Genomic DNA, 21,347 nt, shown 5'->3' with positions numbered 1-21,347 from the left:
ATCTGCCAGCCCAGTTCCATGCACAAACAACACTTATACTATTGATTTCCCGACCGTTTTACCGCCAGCGTGATTGCCATCGAGTACACATAAATTTTAACAATGCACTGAAACAAACGCGCCAGACGCTGATCGCGACAAGCTACGAGTAGGTCTACGGAACGGCCACTGTTCATTTATCGCAGAACACTCAGTAGGTCAGGATGTCGGGAAGAGGACGTGGGATTAAGCCAAAGTCTCAAGATGATGGGGTGTCATTTCCCAACATGGTATAATAATGCTTAAAATGTTTCCCCACTTTAAATGATCCCTTACAACATAACAGAATCAAGATTTATTTAGAAACGCAATTAGAACGGGTTAACGGAGGCAGCATAGACATCATATAGTAAAGACATGCACATTATGGACGCAACCCGTTGTAATGCCATTTTCGCTATACCGCCAATTTGGCCGTGAACGGAAGTTGGCGGTATAACGAGAGTAGACTGTACTAGCATGCACTTGACAATGTAAGTTACCTAACGGAACCGTGAGTATTGTACGTGATCTTTTGAAACAGCTACCAATGAAAATTCACTACAGGTACCCTTTAATTAACCACTCAGGTTTTCCATTCATGTGTGACACAATCATAGTGATCATATGGTGATTCATCTGGACAAACACATCTGAACTGATGCAGAAGACTATATATTTGGTTTTCAGAGCCTATCCTACCGTAGTTATCTTTGGCCTCCCATTCTTTGTTCCAGTTGCTGTCCCAGTCTCCTTCAACTCCACTGAGGACTGGCTCCTCAGGGTCGTAGCTGTAGTCCTCAGGTTGCTCCTCCAGACTGGCTCGGCCCAGCCCGTTCTCCACCTGGTCCGGGTACTCCCAGAACAGTGGCCAGAACAGCTTCTTGTGGCTGTTGGCCCACTCTGACGATGACACCGACCAGTCGTTACGCTGGCCATCCTTGACCAAGTCCATCTCCACCTCTGTCTCAGTCTGTGTGTCGTCCACCACCTCGATGGTCACCTGAAAGAAATGCAAGACATTAGTTGTATATGGACTGTTGTAAGTTTATCTACTCTACTCTATTTACAATCATACAAACCATATGAATTATAGTGAGTAATTTTAACTCTTTAATGTTGACTGTTTGTGTGACATTATGGAATCAGCTCAGATACCTTATGTATTCCCCCAATGCCTGTTTGGGCATATTTGATACGTATCTCTTCAGGACATTGGAAATTATTTTGCGGCATCAATAAAAACCATCTCCATCTCTTGGTACAGGAAAATCTGTTTTATTAGTTTTCCAGTACTACTGACTAGTATGCCTGTTGTCACAAATTTGCATTATACACATATTTCTATTGATTTTCTGTGCTACAGTCAAATTAGTTCCACAAAATTTAGCATCTGCCTGAAAGCAAAATCCCAAATAACTTATTTTTTTTTTAATATACTGGCATATACATTCAAGCACTAAAGGGTTAATATTAGATAGATACTTTAATTTTCTTTTTTATTTATATTTTTATTTATATTTATATAACTTCATTCCTTAAGATTAAGTTTTTTATAGGTTTGTCTAATTTCTGAACAGTTCTTACATTTCACTATTTATACCATGACCATGTTACATATGAATGTTGAATCTTGATCTTTAATGTTGAAAAAACTGTGTCATTTTAATCTAGTATTTGCATGCTGAAATTCTATGTGAACAGTATAATTTTACATAGGCCTGAATCAAAACCCAACAATTTGTCTCATTTTCAGCAACTAACCAACAGTTACATCACCATGTATAACTGCCAATTGTTTTTCACCTCATGAAGCCTCAAATAACCACAATTTAACTAAAAAAAAATTTGATTTCCTAACCTCAACTCTCCAAAGTCATATTACCTCATATTACAAAATGACTATTCTGGTTTTATTTTCAGGAAAACCTTTTTTACAAACTGCCCAATTCCATTGTAAACAAACTTACATATTTACAGAGAGATTACTGATTTGCATATGAAATTTGTTATATATGGATATCGTTAATTTGTTGTAAAGTGAGACAATGAGTAAGAAGAAATACACAATATTCCCCATCCAAATTAAAAGCATGAAAAAGAAAATATGTAAATATCCTGATTTGTTTACTGAGTAATTCTGCTACTACCGCAGTTCTTGTTACTTACGGAGATAATGTAAATAATAATGAACTACAGATAGGTACTTTACTCTTGCACTATTATTACTCTTCTTTTTAGTCTGTGAAATAGGTAAGTTACCTCTATGCAAATAAGGAAAAGTGAGTGGAATCTTTATTTTTACATCCATTTATGCAACCGAGTTACAGCTGACAGTAATATGTTTTTTCATCCACTAATTGTTAATCTAATTTCTAAATAATGTATCCAATACAAATAGTATAGACAAAACTGCAGACCATTTTGCAGTCACCTGTAAGAGTCAAAAGGCGAGGGTCATTATTAGACTTTGGAGATGGTTTCTCCTGTTTCTGTTTCATACAGAACAAATATGTCATCTATGCAACAATAAGGCTCAGGGAACTGATTTTTAATCGTTCTACAGCACAAACAAACAAACTGAAACTGAGGTTATGGCTCTACAGATAACACTGTTTATAGGGCTAATTCCTTGCTGATGTTAGTCTTCCCATAGGTTTTGTTGACAATAACTGGAGTAAAATAATTGAGCAGGCTTATGCTTTAATTTATACATTCAACCATGTTTTACAGCTGATTTCTTTGCCCTGTGTACATTTTATCAAATACTTCAGATAGGACTAGGATTACTGTAGTGACTCAATGTGATGCATTGCCTTTTGAAATAATGCCATAAAAAGGTAAATGAAACCACTGGTTCCATAAATGTGGGTCTGGACACCCACAAATGTTTTAGTTTAGTTTAGTTTAGTTCAAATATGCAACAAAACAAAGTAATCCTACTTAGTTTTTACAAATGAAACAGATTATAAGAAAACAAAACAAAAACTTATACATATACATGAAAACAAAGCATGACTTCATTTGCACACTCGAAAAGGAGTGGGAGGAAGTATAACTTATTTAATCCCACCCCTTCTCCACAAAACAGTCTATCATTTAGCTTCCTATCAGCATAATACAGTATGAACACCCACAAATAGTCAGCTTAAAACCAGTGGGGCTGCAAAGAAATAAACCGGAACAGGACAGGAGGTGGAAAAAACCATAGATACACTCATTTTCAACTGTTTACATAAGCAAATCGAAGTTAATATATAAGCAAATATTTAAACTTGATGTATATTTGATGGTTGAACTGGTCGCAACAGGTAGACCTGCATCTAAGACAGTTAAAGTACGGCAAAATACGCTTGTTAAGTCTAAAGAATTCAGGAGAGGAATGCAACAGGCGGCATCTACCATTGGCAGTAAGATGCACATTCCTGCTGGAGACAAAAAAGATTTATGCGTTGCAGGAAATATTTTTAATCAGTGTGTTAAACTTTTACGATGGAAACAAAAACAGAAGGCTAAGATGGTGGTGGTGATGTAGTGACACAACCAGGATGTCTCAGACTGTCTCATTTGTTGCTGCTGACGGACGCCATTGTGCCGCTACATGTTCAGAATGGAAAAGTATGTGGATATTTTGTAAACTAACTAAGAGTCAGCGCCCTTGTAATGCCTAGTGTATATAATTAGTATGTGATTTGGATTTGTGACATTATTTTGGCGCTAATCCTCTTCTTAGACATAATTCTCAAGCAGTGTTAAATCCACAGCAGCAACAGTAAACAGCTTTACCCAGAGCCTGCATGTAACGACAGTATCTGACTGCCAGGCCCGATTACGACCCACATGATTCCTCAGAGGTTTTCTTTAAGGCGGCAGTGAGGGTCCCTGTTTGTTTACCGGTCCGTCCCATGGCACCCACAGCACAGAAAGATGCATAATGATATACAGGGGATCCACAAAATGTCTTTACAGTTTAAAACATCTATTACAAAAGCAAATGATGAGATGTTGATGATCAGATTTGTTCTATGTACTAAGTGGTTATCAAAGTTTTTAACCCTAGACATTATTCCAGGTAAAGGTGCTGCTGTGAATTGTCATCTGTTTCAGTGTCATAAAAGCTGCTGTGAGTATATGTGCTTGTGTTCCTTTTCTTTAGTAGTTTTGCTTTACTGTGTGTTTTAGGGTCAAAACAGGATAGAATAACAGAAAAAGACAAAGAGAGGAATTGAAGTTTGACAGGTTTTTACTAAATAAGGCACTCAGAATGTACATCAATAAGAGATTTAAGATGTTGAACATAAACTGTAGTCAGAGGAGAACTGGGAAAGAAAGCTTTTAAATTTTCTGCTCCCATGCCTGGAACAACTTACAGAAGGTGATTAAACTAAAGGAATTGGTCTCTGTTAATAGTACTGAAAGTCATTTTAAATTAATGGGAAAAGAATAAATGTGTGGTGTGAATGTGAGAGTGATTGTTTGTCTATCATCAGCCCTGTGATGAACTGGCGACATGTCCAGGGTGTACCCCGCCTTCGCCCATAAGTAGCTGGGATAGGCTCCAAGTGACCCCCATGACCCTAGTGAGGATAAAGCAGGTTCAGAAAATGAATGAATGAATGAATAAATGTGGATGTACATGTTTTTCTAATTGATTGAATTGGGTTCTACTTTGAGATGCTTTTAAGGAACATTGTTGTGATACTTTCAGTACCTTTTAAAATAATGGTGATGTTTCATATGTATGTTCTTATCTAGTGTTTTATGTTTGGTTTTAGTACTGACTTTTATTGTGTTTTATGTACTATATGTTATGTATATTTTTAGTGTGGATGTATGGCTGTGATTTCTATTTTGTGTAACTTCTGCTGCTGCTGTCTTGACCAGGACACTCATGAAAAAGAGATTTTTAATCTCAATGAGCTTTTTCCTGGTTAAATAAAGGTTATCATAATAATAATAATAATAATAATAATAATAATAATAATAATAATAACTGGAACACACTGAACAACAAGTATTTGACTTCTGCCAGAGTATTTTTTGTTTTGGGGCTCTTTTTTTTTACTAAATCAGTCCAGCTGCTTTTTGACACCTGGTTGAACTCCAAAAAGCAGTTACATGGTCAAAACTCAGTAAAAACACAGTAAAACAAAATAAAGGAAAATCACAACAACACTGCACACAACAGTAAAAACAAAAAATGACAGAAAACGGAGTAAAAAAAAAATGAAGAGGCCCAAACCGTCTATTTTTATAGCAAGTCGGTCTCACTCACTGTTCTGTGTTTTACTCCCATTCCACAGGTGTCGGGGGTGCACTGAGCATGCTCAGATGTCTATGGAAAGAACTAGGTCTATTCTATCAGCCTGTTTTGAAATGTTTCCTATTGAGTTAACGGTTGAATTTTTAAGAATATCTGAAATAAATCAAATGTTCAGAATGCTCCCCACAGACACATCAGAGGTTAAAGGGTTAATCATATTGCATTTGTGTTATTCAGGTACCCTGTTAATGAAATAGGCTCTGTTAAATAGGTAGTGGATTGGAAGGGATGGCCCAACTCCCTGGACACCTCAGTCACCAGATACCACTCCTCTGGATTTCGTTTTATGGGGTTATGCTAAAGATGTTGTTTATAGAACAAAGATATGGGACATCAACGACCTGAAGCAAAAGATCACTGACACCATTGATGAGGATATGATACAGCCAACATGGCAAGAAATTGAGCAACTAATAGTGTCAATATAGAGGTGTATTAAATGAGGCAAAAAAAGACATTAGTATTTATTTTTCATTTTGTAATAATTCCCACAGATTTGTGTATTCATTTGCTTTTGTAATAAATTTGTTAAACTGTAAAGAGACTGTATGGACACCCTGTACAATAATAATAATAATAATAATGATAAGAAGAAGAAGAAGAAGAACCATATGTGTTTGTAGATGTATTAAAGCTTCATTACAGTTTTGTTTTGATTTATTTCAAAGTAAACACATTGCTGGTGTACTGGCATGTAATCAATTGTTGTGGCTAAAATGCTTTTATCATGTCATCACAAGCATCGTTTAGAGTTATATCTGCACAAAGGTGGCATGTTTGAATAGTTTAAGCTGCACTTTTAATATAAAAAAAATCATTATTACAAAATAGGTTTTATTCCAAAAAAATTATGTAATAGTATATACTGTGTAATGACTTCACATGTCGGTGCAGGCTCTCAGACATGATGCACAGAATGATGTCACAAGTTTTCAGAAGTTTGTTTATTTGAAGATCAGATTAAAAGACTCCCTCCATGAAAGAGGGTCATTGTGCAGCCGAGGAAGAGATCGAGAGACACGGGTAAGAAAAAAATAAATAAAATATCGCAGGATGGAAAGATGGGCCGATAGGTTGTCTCCCTGTTTCTCTATCGCAGGCACCGTCACACACATGGACAGACGCGCACACACAAGTCCAGACAAAACTGAGGATACTGATGTCTTCAAAAGCAACTGTTTATAAAGACAAAACCAAAGTTGAGGAAATGAGGAGAGAATCCAACAAAAGGCAGAAGAGGATGAAGGATTAGACGTTCTGAATCAAGATGTACTTTATGGTTTCTACTTTATGACACAGAGGGACTGGATGAAGCTGATTCATATGTACAGCTACTAAAACTTCTACTCTGTTATTATACAGTACCTGTCCAAAATACTGGATGACATTTTCTTAACTGTAACTTTAAGACTGAAAGGACAATCTACGGAGAATTTAGTTTTTGTTCAAAATATAGTACTGTGTTTTATGTTATCATTAGGTTTATTAGTTTAGTAAAGTTCTAATGACCACACATATGCATTTCTTACACTCTGCTTTAAGATCCAAGCTGAATATATGTGAAGTTTGAACAGCAGGAAAAACAAAAGTTTCAGGGAAAAACCGTTTCTATAAACCAAAGTGTTAGTACACGGGTGTCAAACATGCGGCCCGGGGGCCAAATCCAGCCCGCCAAAGGGTCCGATCTGGCCCGCGGGATGAATTTGCAAAGTGCAGAAGATATTAACAGTCAAGGGCATCATACTCGAAAACAATAGCATAACAACCTAAAAATAATGACTCCAAATTTTCTTCTTGGTTTATAGTGAAAAAAAATTATATGACATCATGTCTAAAATAATGGCAACACCAATTTTTTCTCTTTGATTTACTGCAAAGAACATTAAATTCTGACAACCTTTAATAATAAAATGTCAATAACCTAAACAAATATGAACAACCTGAACTGTCTAAAGAAAAATAAGTGCAATTTTAACAATATTCTGCCTGTTTTGTGTCTTGGTAGATCTGATCTGTAATACACATGTAGAAATCATAAGTTGAGGCATAATATTGATCAAATTTTTCTTATTATTATTTCTTCTTAATTTTCTTCAGAAATTTCAGTTTTTTCAGGTTATGCACATCTTTTTTGTTTGGATAGTTTGTAAAATGTACATGTTATCATAATTTAATGTTATTTTTTTTGCGCATAAAAAATTTGGAGTTGTCATTATTTATAGGCTATTATGTTCTTATTTTACTAGTCTGGCTCACTCGAGATCATACTGGGGTGAATGTGGCCCCTGAACTAAAATGAGTTTGACACCCCTGTGTTAGTATTTAGTGTGACCTCCCTTTGCACTTAACATGTGCAAGGGTTAACCTTTTGTTCAGACAATATGAGATTTATTGCATTACTTTTCTGATGTTTTATACCAGGTTTCATTCAACACATGTCAGGTGTTACTAACTGTTTGCGCTGCTTCTTGTCCTGGGGTCAGAGGTCACACTAAACAGTGACTTTAACCTTTAGAACTAGTTTAGATAAGTTTTGTATGTCTTTTAAGGCTGGGCACATATTCCCTGTATTTTCTTGTTGAATCTGAAGAAAAGAGAATGAGAAATAAATATGTATGTTCATTTCAAGTCTGTCATTATTGCCCTACAGTATAGTTTGTCATTGTGTGTGAGTGTCAGCAGCTTATCTCACAAACAGATGTACTAATCTTATATATATTCAATGGGTAAATACTGCTCTGAAAAAAAATAAGAGACCACTGCAATTTCCTGTGAAATCAGCATGTGTGCATGTATGACAGTCATTCCATTCCTGTGTCTGTTGAATTCCAACACAAGCACACCTTATTCTACTGAATGAACACCTGATCCATGTCTTATTTAAGAAGGAGAAGTATAAACACCACTACTGAGGCTATCACTATCTTCTTACAATAGGCAAAAACAGTGATATTAGTACCACAAAAGTAATTGGAATAAAAATAAATTAAACTGAAAACTACTGGACTTCTGCTCTGACAGTGTTCCCAAACTCTGAGGACTGGTTTTTCTATCAGGACAATGCTCCTGGCCTCAGCTAGGTCCATAAAAGTGTGGATGACGGACCACCAGATGAAGACCCCGTCATGGCCAGTCCAATCTCCAGACTTGAACCCACTTTGAAAACTTCTGGAGGAACATGGATGGTCACAAATCATCGAATATTGCTGAGCTTCTTGAATTTCAATGCCAGGAGCTGCATAAAGTCATCCAACAGCAGTGGTGGAGAGCCAAGACACGTGAAAGCTGTCACTGAAAATCAGGGTTATTCCACCAAATATTGACGTATGGACTTTTCTCAAGTTACAACATTAGTATTGTGTTGTTTAGAAATGAATATGAACTGGTTTTCTTTGCATTATTTGAGGTCTGAAAACACTACATCTTTTTGTTATTTTGACCGTGTGTCGCATTCCGCAAACACATGCTCTAAATAACTATTTTTATTTGGAATTTGGGAGAAAGGTTGTTGGTAGTTTAGAGAATAAAAAAAATGCTCATTTTACTCAAACACATACTTATAAATGGTCAAAACAGAGAAAGTGATAAATAATTTTGCAGTGGTCTCTTATTTTTTTCCACAGCTGTATGTCAAAGTGATTAGATTTGGGTGCATCTAGTAACACTGCATGCAAAAAACTGCTTTGAACATTATAAGAGATGCAAAGTTTGCATTACCTCTTGTATGCATGTCATTTCTTTCACTTTCAGTTTACGCTGGATGTTTATTTCAGTCTTTTCATGATGCTAGTAATTGAGAAAAGCAAGGAAGCATGATGCCTTCTTAATATTTTGTTTATATAGTATTTCAAAAGATTAGACTTTCATTTGGATGTCATTAAGGAGTAACAGTTGTACATGAGTCACAAATCCGACCATCTCATCCCTTACCTTTGTACTCTTCTTGCATTTCCAATCACCTTGTTAAAGTTACATAAGTGCATTGGCTTACTGTCTGTTTATAATGTTTATCCCAAGACCAGTGAGTGTTAAAATAATACACATTTGCTCCATTTGCTACATATGAACAATGTTTTTAGTCATTCTTTTTAAATGTTTTGCATCCTTATTTATAATATAAGCCCATATCTTTATATGTAACCTACACTCCATTTGTATTTGCTTTTCTTTACTATATCTTATTATTATAATCACTGGCTTCATAAAAGAACCGCAGAATGCAGGATCATCTTACCTTTTGCTGCATCTGTGATAACAGTCTATCTTTATTACTGTTCATTTATCTTCATCAACTGAGCAAGCTTTACTTAAAAAAAGACAAAACAATAACTCAAACCTAAGAGAGATGAACTCATCGACTGTAACAAAAGCTCATCCTCACATATTTGCCGTACATTTCTCTCGTGTCTACATGTATTTCTGTCTGAATCCACTCAACAAGTCCTTATATTCTTAACACAGCTCTGTTAGTATTCAGCTCCAGACCTTTTGACCTTTCACACCGGCCTCTCAGGTGTTTTTTAATTTAAATTTTTCGCTTTCTCTTTCATGGAGGTTCATGGACAAAATTCAAGCACCCCGCTGTTATGGGTCCTGCATGTGGTAACTTAAGACTTGGTCCTGACTCAAACCAGCTGTGCAGAAAGATGGGACGTATAGAAGGGAGACACATAGTCTGAAGTAAAAGAAAGCGGTGGAGAAGACTCAGTAGCATCGTCCCCCAGTGGTTTAATCTGTAACTGCATTCCAGTGATGATATGGCACGGTCGATGGGAGGTCACCAGTGCTCTTACTTTGAACTCATCTGAACAGTAGATACACCGATCAGCTGTAACATTATGAGCACTGACAGGTAAAGTTGGATTAATTTAGATTATCTCATTATAATGCGATCAGTGGGTGGGATATATTAGGCAGTGAGTGGACATTTAGCCTCAAAGTTGATGTGTTAGAAACAGCAAACATGACAAGAGTAGAGATCTGAACAAGTTTGATAAGGGAGAAATTGTGAATGTGAAGCATCTTCAGATCTTCTTGTTCATTCCTAGTGTAAAATGGTTAGAACCGACCACAAGTATCTAAAGGACAACCAGATCTCAACCAATATGCATCTATGGGAGTAGAACATCATCACCACTTTTCTAATATTATCGCCCTTTTTCCACAAAACCAGCTCTGACCTAAGGCTTAGACTCCACCAGACCTCTGAAGATGTGTGTGGTATCTGGGCTAAGATGATAGCAGCAGATCCCTAAAGTCCTGGAAGTAGAGAGGTGGACCTCCCTGGATCTGACTTATTTGTCCAATCCCTCCCACAGATGATCAGTTGGTCTGAGATTGGGATGTTCTACCTTAGTCTGTTTTTGGTCGGTACTAACCACTGAAGACCAGGAGCACCCAACAAGACCTGTAGTTGTGGAGATGCTCTGACCCAGTCATCACCGTTGCAATATGGACCTGATCAAAGTCACTCAGGTCATTACGTTGATCATTTTGCTTCTTCCAACACATTGGTCCGAACGACTATATGTTCACTTGCTGTCTATCCAACACAGTTTTTTGTAGACCTTCCATTTCACATTCGTACAACCTACCTGGATATTAGGGTTCTGTGAGCCCATGTCTGCGTTGGCCAACTCTGGGAAGTTCCTCAGATCCAAGATGAAGGGTTCAGGGTCCTCCTCAGGTTCAGGCGGAGGGAGGACCCCATGGTGACGCTGGTGGGTCCAGCGGTGTCTGGATCGGGATGAGGATGGTCCGGAGGGTAGCGTCTGCAACAAGTTCTCCTGCTCCAGCTCCTGAAGACTCTGTTGACCAGCCCCATGGTTATGTTCTGATATGACCTGAAACAAACACACAAGACATATGACACAAACCCTACAGGTCTGTTGAACTTCATCCACTTCAGCAGACTTTTATTATTTGGAATTCCAAATAATAGGCTTCTGTTTACATCCAGACTGTACGGATCACACACATTACACATACTACAAGTACTACTACTACTACTACTACAAATACTTCTACTACTGCTCCTACTACTACTACCACTATGACTAATACTAATTCTGCAACTACTACTACTAATACTACTACTACCACTACTGCTGCTACTACTGCTCCTACTACTACTAGTATGGCTAATACTAATACTACTACCATGACTAAATACTACTACTGCTGCTACTACTACTACTACTACTACTACTACTACTACCACCATCCCTACTACTACTACTACTACTACTACTACTATCTCTCCTACAAATACTACTACCACTATTACCACCATCACTACAACTACTACTGCTATTACCACCACTACTAATAGTGGATTAGATTTATATAGCGCTTTTCTATGAACACATACTCAAAGCGCACTTATTTATTCACTCTCACATTCTCCCTCTGGTGTTGGTAAACTACATTTGTAACCTGACAGGAGCTGTCACACCTACAGCCCCTCCGACCACCACCAAACATTCATACACATTCATACACCAGTGTGAGCAGCACTGGAGGCAAGGAGGGTGAAGTGTCTTGCAAGGACAGCACATGACTGGGACAGAGCAGGATTCAAACCGCCAACCCTTTGGTTATTGGACGACCCGCTCTACCATCTGAGCCATGGCTGCTCCTGCTACTACGCCTGCTGCTACAACGACTACATAAATCTACTAATAGTGACACTGCTACTAATATTACTAATTTGCTAATGCTGCTGCTGGTATTACTACTACTACTACTATTACTAGTGCTGCAGCTGGAATTACTATTACTAATACTACTAATACTACTATTACTAATGCTGCAGCTGGTATTACTATTACTGATACTACTAATACTACTATTACTACTGCTACAAGTGGTATTACTACTATTAATATTACTACTACTACTACTATTATTAATGCTGCTGCTGGTATTACTATTATTAATACTACTAATACTACTATTACTACTGCTGCAGCTGATATTACTACTACTAATATTCCTACTACTACTACTACTACTATTAATGCTGCTGCTGGTATTACTATTACTAATATTAATACTGCGTCTGTGGTTTTGATTGTATAATACAGATACACTACACTTTTTTGTGCTAGAATAGATCAATCATGAACTAAAGTTTCAGAATAATTGATGTAAATATTTGTACTTTAGAGAAGAGAAGAGAAGAGAAGAGAAGAGAAGAGAAGAGAAGAGAAGAGAAGAGAAGAGAAGAGAAGAGAAGAGAAGAGAAGAGAAGAGAAGAGAAGAGAAGAGAAGAGAAGAGAAGAGAAGAGAAGAGAAGAGAAGGATTATCACGCCGCTTCGGGCCCCAAATGAAATTCCTGTCATCTTGCAAATGTTACAGTGTCCAGTTGGAACCAATTTAAAGGTTAAGTGTGGATCACCATTTTGGAAAACCACGATTCAATTAAATGGACATATTTAATCATAGAGGAACAGGAAGAAGCCATTTTCTCATCATCCACCTGCCTGTGTGTTAATAACTCTGCCAGTTCACTGTAGTTTTATCCAGACTGTTAAATACTTTGCTAAGATTGATTTCATATGACCCCTAATGTCAGAGTGAATCTATACTGAGCATTTCATTTTAATTTAAACAATGGGATAAGACACTTATCTTTTAGATTTTGATTGATGTCCTCAAGAAAATTGTACAGCATCAATTATTCATGGTAATATGAATATTAATTTTTAATGTAACCCCCCACCAGATCATAAGGTTTGGAATAATATTAAGCCTTGTCTAGTTCTGATTTGCGCTGGCCTATGATGCAGGTGGACTCAGTCAGACTGACAGCCCATATGGCGCCAACTGGCCTAAAAAAAGACTTACACATAATCATTACTTGTCTGTAAAACAATGGGATGTCCATGAGTCACAATAGTTTGAAGTGTGTTGGTTTACTTAAGTCTCAAGGCTTTGATTTAGAGTCCAAGTTGAGTCTCTAATGTGGTTGGCAGAAGGAAATCGTGATGCATCGAAGGGTTTGGGGCTATATAAAATAAAAACTTAGCTCCTCTTTTAATATATTTTTTTAATGTTCATGACACATTATTAATGGGTCTGAGTCAAGTCTGAAGTCAAAAAGGGATGTTGTGGTTGAATGTTTTAATGTGCAACTCAAATATGACTCCGTCTTTCCTTAAAAACATCTACTGTTTCCTGATTAGCAACAAAAATAATATTCCCTAAACTGCAACACAGTTTTCTACCCTCTTTTATTTTAATTAGATAAGACGAGTATAAACACAGAGGAAGCAGGGCTGGTCCAGATTATTGGTTTTGGTGGTTAAAATGACCGTGACTGCAATATTATATACATTAAAAAAAAACTTTTCCTGTTTTTGTACTTGAATAAGACCAACAGGAGTGGCAACACTTTCCCAGAGATGCGATCTGGCTGAGACTAAATTGCAAGTGGTTTTGTGTGTCTGCTGCAGAACTTTATATAGAATGTAGAATATGCACATTGCATGCGCTGTATATAATGCATAGCAGCGTTGTGTGTGAGAGCTCTTTAGCTCGGTACAAATTTATGCAGTGAAAGCACTAGATCATGTTTCTTCATTAAAATCCCACAGAGGCAAAGAATCCAGCGCTTACACACGATCATCACATAAAGCATACATTCTGATACATAGATTATAATATACAGTTTCATCTTTACCTCATCTAGGGTGCAGGATATTTGAGAGCTGTCCATCCCACACAGCCAATTCCACAATAAAGTGAACAACTTAAACTTGAACTGGTGGAAGAATTTGACGCCCTCCACAAAATGTGGTATCAGCTTCAGCATGCCCCCTGGGAGGGAGTGGAGGGGATGACTGTCCATCAAGATTATTTAGTTAAAGCAGTAGCAATTCCTCCCTCATGCCCCCTGTGATTTCCTTTTCATTGAATGTGCCCCCTCCCATCCCTCCCTCCAAACCACACTCTATATCTCCCTGTCCACATTCCTGTTCCAGAGTTTGGATAAGTAAAGTGGCTGTTTGTGTGTAAAAAGCCATGTTCATTTGGTGAACCTGGACCAAGTCAGGCTTCAAGGCTCCCTGTGAGCAACATGAACCCAACCACTTGCTTTAATGAAAACATAGAGCCCAACGTGAGGGAGAAGAGGGTTTGGAGCGGCAAAAGCAGAGCAGAAAAGCACAGAAAACATACATTTATATAATAGAATGTAAAGTATAATGGGGGTGTCATGATAGACTCTATTCCTGGATAGGTTCACTGCATTTTTAAAGATTATCCATGTGTCAGATGTCAGTTTGTATATCAGCAGAGTAGGGATGGATGATGAAACAATTCAATGTTATCATCATCATCGTCATACACGATGTGGACAAAACTATTGGGACACATCATGCCAGCAGATTGCAGGGCTTCCCATTCCTGCTTATTTGAAATAGTATTGATAAAATTGTCAGTTGTCAATAATTACGATAAAGGTAAACTTATATAGTGCATTTTATACTCCTTCCTGGTGCCCAAAGTGTTTTACAAAGCCTCACATTCACCCATTCATGCACACACTCATACACCAGTGGGCAGCTGCTGCCATGCAAGGCGCTGCTAGGCCCTGATGGGAGCAATTTAAGGTTCAGTGTCTTGCCCAAGGACACTTCAACCCGCTGATCCTTCAGTCGCTGGACAACCCGCTCTACCAACTGAGCAACAGCCATCCTAATTATGATAATAAAAAATGTCAAATCAACATTTATTTTAACTTTAGAGGTTGCGTCTTCTTCCTGAGTGCGAGTTAAAGACACCAGATAGTTACTTAATTGTGACAATGTGACAAATATTTAAGAAATCTAGAGGTAGAACTTTAAAAAAAACAACAACATATTACTATTATTATTATTATTATTATTATTATTATTATTATTATTATCATTATGAATAAAAATCAATGATCGCAAGTATTTTTGTACATGTACTGCACTGTATATTGTGATCACTGTCTTTATTGTGATATGCTTTTCTTTTGTCTTTAGAGATTTTTTTTGTTCAGCCAATCACTAACAAAATGAATATGAATTCAGATTGTATACATTTATTTAGACCCTCTTGAGGACAGAGAATTAAGTGAATGAATGAATGAATGAAGTTTTTCATGCCATTTTCAACTTGTTGGATCTTTTTATGCATATATTATCATTTGCCTTTAAAGCCAATTCCATCTTTTCTGACAGTTTCACGTACTATTTTTCTCCTGCTATGTCTTATACACCATCTTCTACCTCCTCATTTACATTTTTTTCATCTTTTCACATATGTTACATAGTTTTCATCTTGTTTTCTGTTTTCTGCATAATATAAAACTACATATAATGGCCTGGTTTCTTGACCAACATTCACTCAGAACCAAAAATCGGAGGAAAAAAAATGATTTGACATTTAATGTGAAAATTACTGATATCACTGTTTATTGTGAAAACATTTTTTGGGAGTATTGCTGTATTTTTGGCTCTACTGCAGAGCCTCAGTGTCAGATCCTGAAAATCACTCACTGTAGTTGTAAGTCATATGCATGTCCGGTGGATTTTGTATTTGGGCAAGTTCCCAGGCAAACATTTTGTCAGTCAATTTCATGGGATACAATTTACGGTGTGAAATCATATTCAAAGCCGGAAAATGTTTAGTGTTCTAACATCTACATACTTTCATAAAATCATAAGCTTTGTCTGCTTTTTTTTTCACACCAAAAATAAGCCACACCAGTGTTTGCTTGGACACAGACCAAGACCCGTCTTATTGATTAGTCTTGGTCACGTTGTTTGGTCTGTACTTCTCTAGAAACTCCAGAAATACCTTTTAGAACATGCCAAACGTTAGTGCATACAGTTGTATTTATTTACAAGATTCATAGCCTTAAACTAGAAAAGCATTCAGAGAGCGCAGACCTCCACCAAGGCAGATCAGTGCACCCCCCCACCAATCACCACCAAAATTTAATCATTTGTTCCTTGTGCCAGTATCAATATTTCCTGAAATTTTCATCCAAATCCGTCCATAACTTTTTGAGTTATCTTGCACACGAACAGACAGACAGACAGACAGACAAATTGACAAACCAACGCCTGCAAAAACATAACCTCCTTGGCGGAGGTAAATATTAAAGCTGCAACAACTAATTAAAATAGGAGCAATAGCCCTGTATCGCACCAGCATGTTTTATCAATAATCAATACCAACTTGAATTTGTGAGGTTGTCAGGTTCTGCCCCAGTGTTAGAATCCAGTGGTGGTACTTTCACTGGAGGATAATTCAACTAATTAAATCAAAGTCCATATATGACTTCCCATCAGTGCTCATTAGTAACTATATTGATATTGACCTTTTCCATATATAAACCATTAAAATATGGACCACTATAAGCAAAGGCAAATTTTTAATATTTCAAAAATTCGTTAAAAATTCAAAATTGCTCAAAACTGCGGACAAACTTTATGGACATTGTCCCAAGGAAGCTACGTATTTTTTTTTATGAATCTGACCAGTAGTTTCGTCAGAGAAGATGTATTAGGAAATTGCTAATGCAGACAACAAAGATGACGACAACAAAGACAACAACAAAGATGAGCACAACAAAGCTAAGGACGACGAAGATGACAACAACGAAAATGATGATGAAGATGACATCGAAGATGAGGACGATGAAGCGACAATGACAAAGCTGAGGATGACGAAAACGACGACGACAAAGACAACAACAAAGATGAGGACGACAAACTGAGGACGACGATGATGAGGGCGACAAAGATGAGGGTGACAAAGATGACGACGACGAAGATGATGCCAACGAAAACACCGACAAAAACGGTAAAGACGACGACGCCGATGATGACGAAGACAACGATGACAAAGATGACAAAGACGACAACAACTAGCCAACAAGAGCAAAAAAATTAAGATGACAAAGACAAAGACAATGATAACGACAAAAATAATGACGACGAAGACAGCAAAGATGAAGATGACAACACAGAAGATGATGATGATGAAGACAATGCCGGACACACCTCCTTCACTATAGCTCATCAGCCGTTGAGCTAAAAATACTACACAGACTAAACCCTGAAGCTCCGGTAGTTGAGACTTTTGCATGGTTTTATATATTTCTAAACGTTATTAATGCGGTTCATTAACTTTCAGGATTATACACACACATTAATGTCTGCTCATTCCTGTTGTACTTATAAACACTGACATGGCAGAACTTAAGAAATAAAGCTTCTGTAAATTAAGAAGCAAGATGAAAGTCAGGCATGTTCAGCCAACAGTTATCTTTCAACTCAACCGGTGGAGTGCGCAGTTGATTTTCAGATAACACCAACCACGCACAAACCTCCTTTCACCACTTCACTGACTGAGCGAAGCCACGCGCTGCCAAGAGTCTAAAAACCAGCCATTCGTCCATTCATGACGCTTGACTGTGAGTCTCTGTTTGAGCAGGTTGATGTGGCGGTAACTCCACCTGGGGACAGCATGGACATGGCAGCCACGGTACAAGCATTTCATCCGGTTATTACGGTGGAAATGTGATAAGTATATGAAAGATTGATTATCGTGCATGTGGCGATTCATTTCTAGTCCCCACCGCTGTAAGGTAGCAGCCGTGCACCCAAATAGCTCCTCACACCACACAGCATGCTGGTATGAAACTCTATCTGGATGCTGGTGAGACGTTCATGACACGCCAAATTGCTGTAATGATTTATGGTTGTGATGTGTTCGGGCTGCATTGGTGATCGCTGAATGCCTTTACTCCAGTTTACACAGGAAGTAACATGATGCCCATTATGCTCACAGAGGAGAAGAAAAAGAGAGAATTTTGTGTCAGTGAATTCTTAATGTGGGTAAATATAGACTGGATATAGGGATGGAGTCAGGTCAAAGGTCACAAACCCCGCCTCCTCAGAGTTAATGTCAATAGAACTAAACTGCAAGTTCACACAAAACAGTTTTGGTGTTGGTTTATTGTTTTTATTACCTCCACCAGGTGGTATTGTGATCACTTTGCTTTGCATGTTTGCGTGTTTGTTTGTTTGTTAGCAAGATAAGTCAAAAAGTTATGGGCGGATTTTCATGAAATGTTGATACTGGCACAAGGAACAAATGATTACATTTTGGTGGTGATGGGGTGGGGGGTGGGGCAGATCTGTCTTGGCAGACGTCTGCGCTCTCCGAGTGCTTTTCTTGTTTTTAAATGTACAGCTGTTTTCCTATTCTTGTATTTTATTCTTTATTTTGGTTTTATTTATTCTTCTGCACAGTACTTTGGTCCACTGTGGTTGTTTTAAAGTGCTTTACAAATAAAGTAGAGAGAGAGAGAGAGAGAGAGAGAGAGAGAGAGAGAGAGATAGAGAGAGAGAGAGAGAGAGAGAGAGAGAGAGAGAGAGAGAGAGCGAGAGAGAGAGAGAGAGAGAGAGAGAGAGAGGAGAGGAGAGAGAGAGAGAGAGAGAGAGAGAGAGAGAGAGAGAGAGGAGAGAGAGAGAGAGGAGAGAGAGAGAGAGAGAGAGAGAGAGAGAGAGAGGAGAGAGAGAGAGAGAGAGAGAGAGAGCGCGCTTAATTGTTAATCTTCACCTTTTTAAGATAACCAGATATGATTATTGCAATAAACATCTTTTGAATAAAGTTTACAATGTTAACTAAAACAAAAAAGATTAAACATTTTTGCTTTTTTCCTCCTTTTTTTCTATTCTAATTGTTTTGTGTGTTCTGTCTCAAAATATGTGAAATGTTCTGATCACAAAACATAAAATACACATCCATTTCTTCAACTTTCCCTCAGAATCAAACATCAGCCTTGAACGAAATAATCATTTGTATCATGATAACTGCTGATATGGACTGATATGACAATTTCATGACGACATTTTTGGTCATATCACCCATCGCTGGCCCACAGCAGACACTCAACAAAGGTTTCCAAAAGATTATTTCTGTGTCTAAATTGACTCTTTTTCTCTCAAAACTTTATTTTTAATATTATTTGACAATTCATTTATCTTATTCATTTATTACTTTTACTATAATTATTTTACATTGTCTTTTGCACTATCTTTATGCATGCACACTTTTTCTTGCACTTTAGTCTGTTGCTGCCTTGACCATTGGATTTTCCCTTTGTGGGATCAATAAAGGCTCATCTAATCTAATCTAAAATAATCTAATTTAATCTAATCTAATCTAATCTAATCTAATAACTGTGCTGCTTACAAATTGTCTTGTATACATGTCTGTTAAAGAAAAACTGCAGAGCCAACAGTTTTGCAGCTGACTGTGGATTTTATACTTAGTCTGATTGTAATACGTTACTCATGAAAACTGTGTTTGTATGGTTCACTGACACACACACCTAGGCGGACATCCTGAACAAAAAGCTGACACCCCCAATTCAGTCCAGTACTGCAGCAGAATATGGTAACTGAAAAGTGAATGCAGCTTTAAACAGTCATCATGATGCAAAATTAAATAAATCAGCCTTGTGGATTTACTGTTCATCTACTACAGTAGATTAACATGATCAAATGTACAGGCTTACTTAAACTTTGGTGAGAACTTTGATCCCTTAACCTGCATCAAAACTCTGACACAGTCCAAGAAATGTTAAGCCAAAGACACTCTGAAATGAGCAGCATGAGTCTGATATGACCAAGAAGACAAGTGAGAGGAGATGAATCTAGTTTCAACATTACTCATCTCAATAAATGACAAACTGGATTTTCTTAAATTTACTAAGAATGGATTAAAAATTAATCCACTCATCAGAGCTTGTGAGACAGTGGAGTTGTACTGTAAAGTTTTAACCCAGATGACACCAGCATCAGAGTTAATATCCACTTTCAGACTTAAATCACATAAAGTGTAGGGTAGACTAACCCACTTTACCTCAGTAATGCTGGTGTTTCTGTCTCTGGATGAGATTTTCTTGAGGTTTGTGGGGAATCCGCTGACTGACACGGACAGGATCAGCAGCCACAGATGCGACGCGTCCCTGAGCAGCATCTTCTCTGAAACTGTGCCAATGATCTCCCGAAGCGACGAGATGCAAAATCCTTCAGCATGTATCCTCAGACCGGAGAAGAACTTTCAAACCATAAAGGCGAGGAAACAGGGCAATAACGCACGACGCGGCGCACATGTGCGTGTTCCCTGTGCGCTTCGTCAGCGAAGCGACTCCTTCCTGCTCCGATCTCATAGAAACCCTGAGAGCACTAATAATCCCTTATTTACAATCTGTTACTTTCAGCTCAAAGTAAATTTAGAGGGATTTTCTAAGTTCTCACGATTCCAGTGCAACTTTCCGTCGAGTGAAGGTGAAACTATCCACAGACCTCCTGCGTCCTCGGAGCGCACAGACCACGTCCACACGCCGGAGCGGACTCATCCACCTCCACAGCAGTGACACCGAGCCGGTGGCCAGTTCCTCTGGTTGAACTCCAGTTTGTCGTATTGGTTTAAGAGAAACGACCCCCTCTCTCCTGCATGACGCAATGGTGGGAGGGTATAGAGCCACTTTCATCAGGCACATCAACAAAAACCGGACACTTCTACATATGTAACTAAACAAAGACCTGATTTCTCTTACTGCTGTGTTCAATGATTTCTGCCTTTTTAATATTTATTTATTTACTTATTTATTTATTTGGCAGACATGCGCATCAGAAAATGTTGACCTTAAAATACAAAGGCAATAATAATACATTACACTTACTAAGCTTTTAAAACAGTATTGTGAGAAATTATTACCTCCGCCAAGGAGGTTATGTTTATGTCGGCGCTGGTGTGTGTGTGTGTGTGTGTGTGTCTCTGTCTGTCTGTCTGTCTGTCTGTCTGTCTGTCTGTCTGTGTGCAAGATAACTCAAAAAGTTATGGACGGATTTGGATGAAAATTTCAGAAAATGTTGATACTGGCACAAGGAACAAATAATTAAATTTTGTTGGTGATGGGGGGGCACTGATCTGCCTTGGCGGAGGTCT

The 21,347-nt window shown here is 37.8% G+C and overlaps 1 protein-coding gene across 2 annotated transcripts in view; it reads right to left on the bottom strand.

Annotated features, from left to right (window-relative positions):
* The window catches only part of ism2a (isthmin 2a), a 40,566-nt gene extending 19,759 nt beyond the window's left edge, over positions 1 to 20,807 (bottom strand). For both annotated transcript variants that reach the window (XR_003934589.1, XM_030127512.1), the window contains exons 1-3: positions 20,256 to 20,807; positions 10,936 to 11,184; positions 721 to 1,021 (exon numbers count right to left, since the gene is read on the bottom strand). Coding sequence is in view for 1 of the 2 variants with exons in the window: in XM_030127512.1 (XP_029983372.1) it covers positions 721 to 1,021; positions 10,936 to 11,184; positions 20,256 to 20,372 (667 nt within the window). In the remaining variant the exon portion in view is untranslated. The remainder of the gene's footprint in view (positions 1 to 720; positions 1,022 to 10,935; positions 11,185 to 20,255) is intronic.
* Between the last annotated feature and the right edge of the window lie 540 nt (positions 20,808 to 21,347).

Source organism: Sphaeramia orbicularis, chromosome 22, assembly GCF_902148855.1.
Source record: "Sphaeramia orbicularis chromosome 22, fSphaOr1.1, whole genome shotgun sequence".
Lineage (NCBI taxonomy): Eukaryota > Metazoa > Chordata > Actinopteri > Kurtiformes > Apogonidae > Sphaeramia > Sphaeramia orbicularis.
The sequence above is the reverse complement of the archived record's forward strand: the minus strand, read 5'-3'. Positions and strand labels throughout refer to the sequence as shown.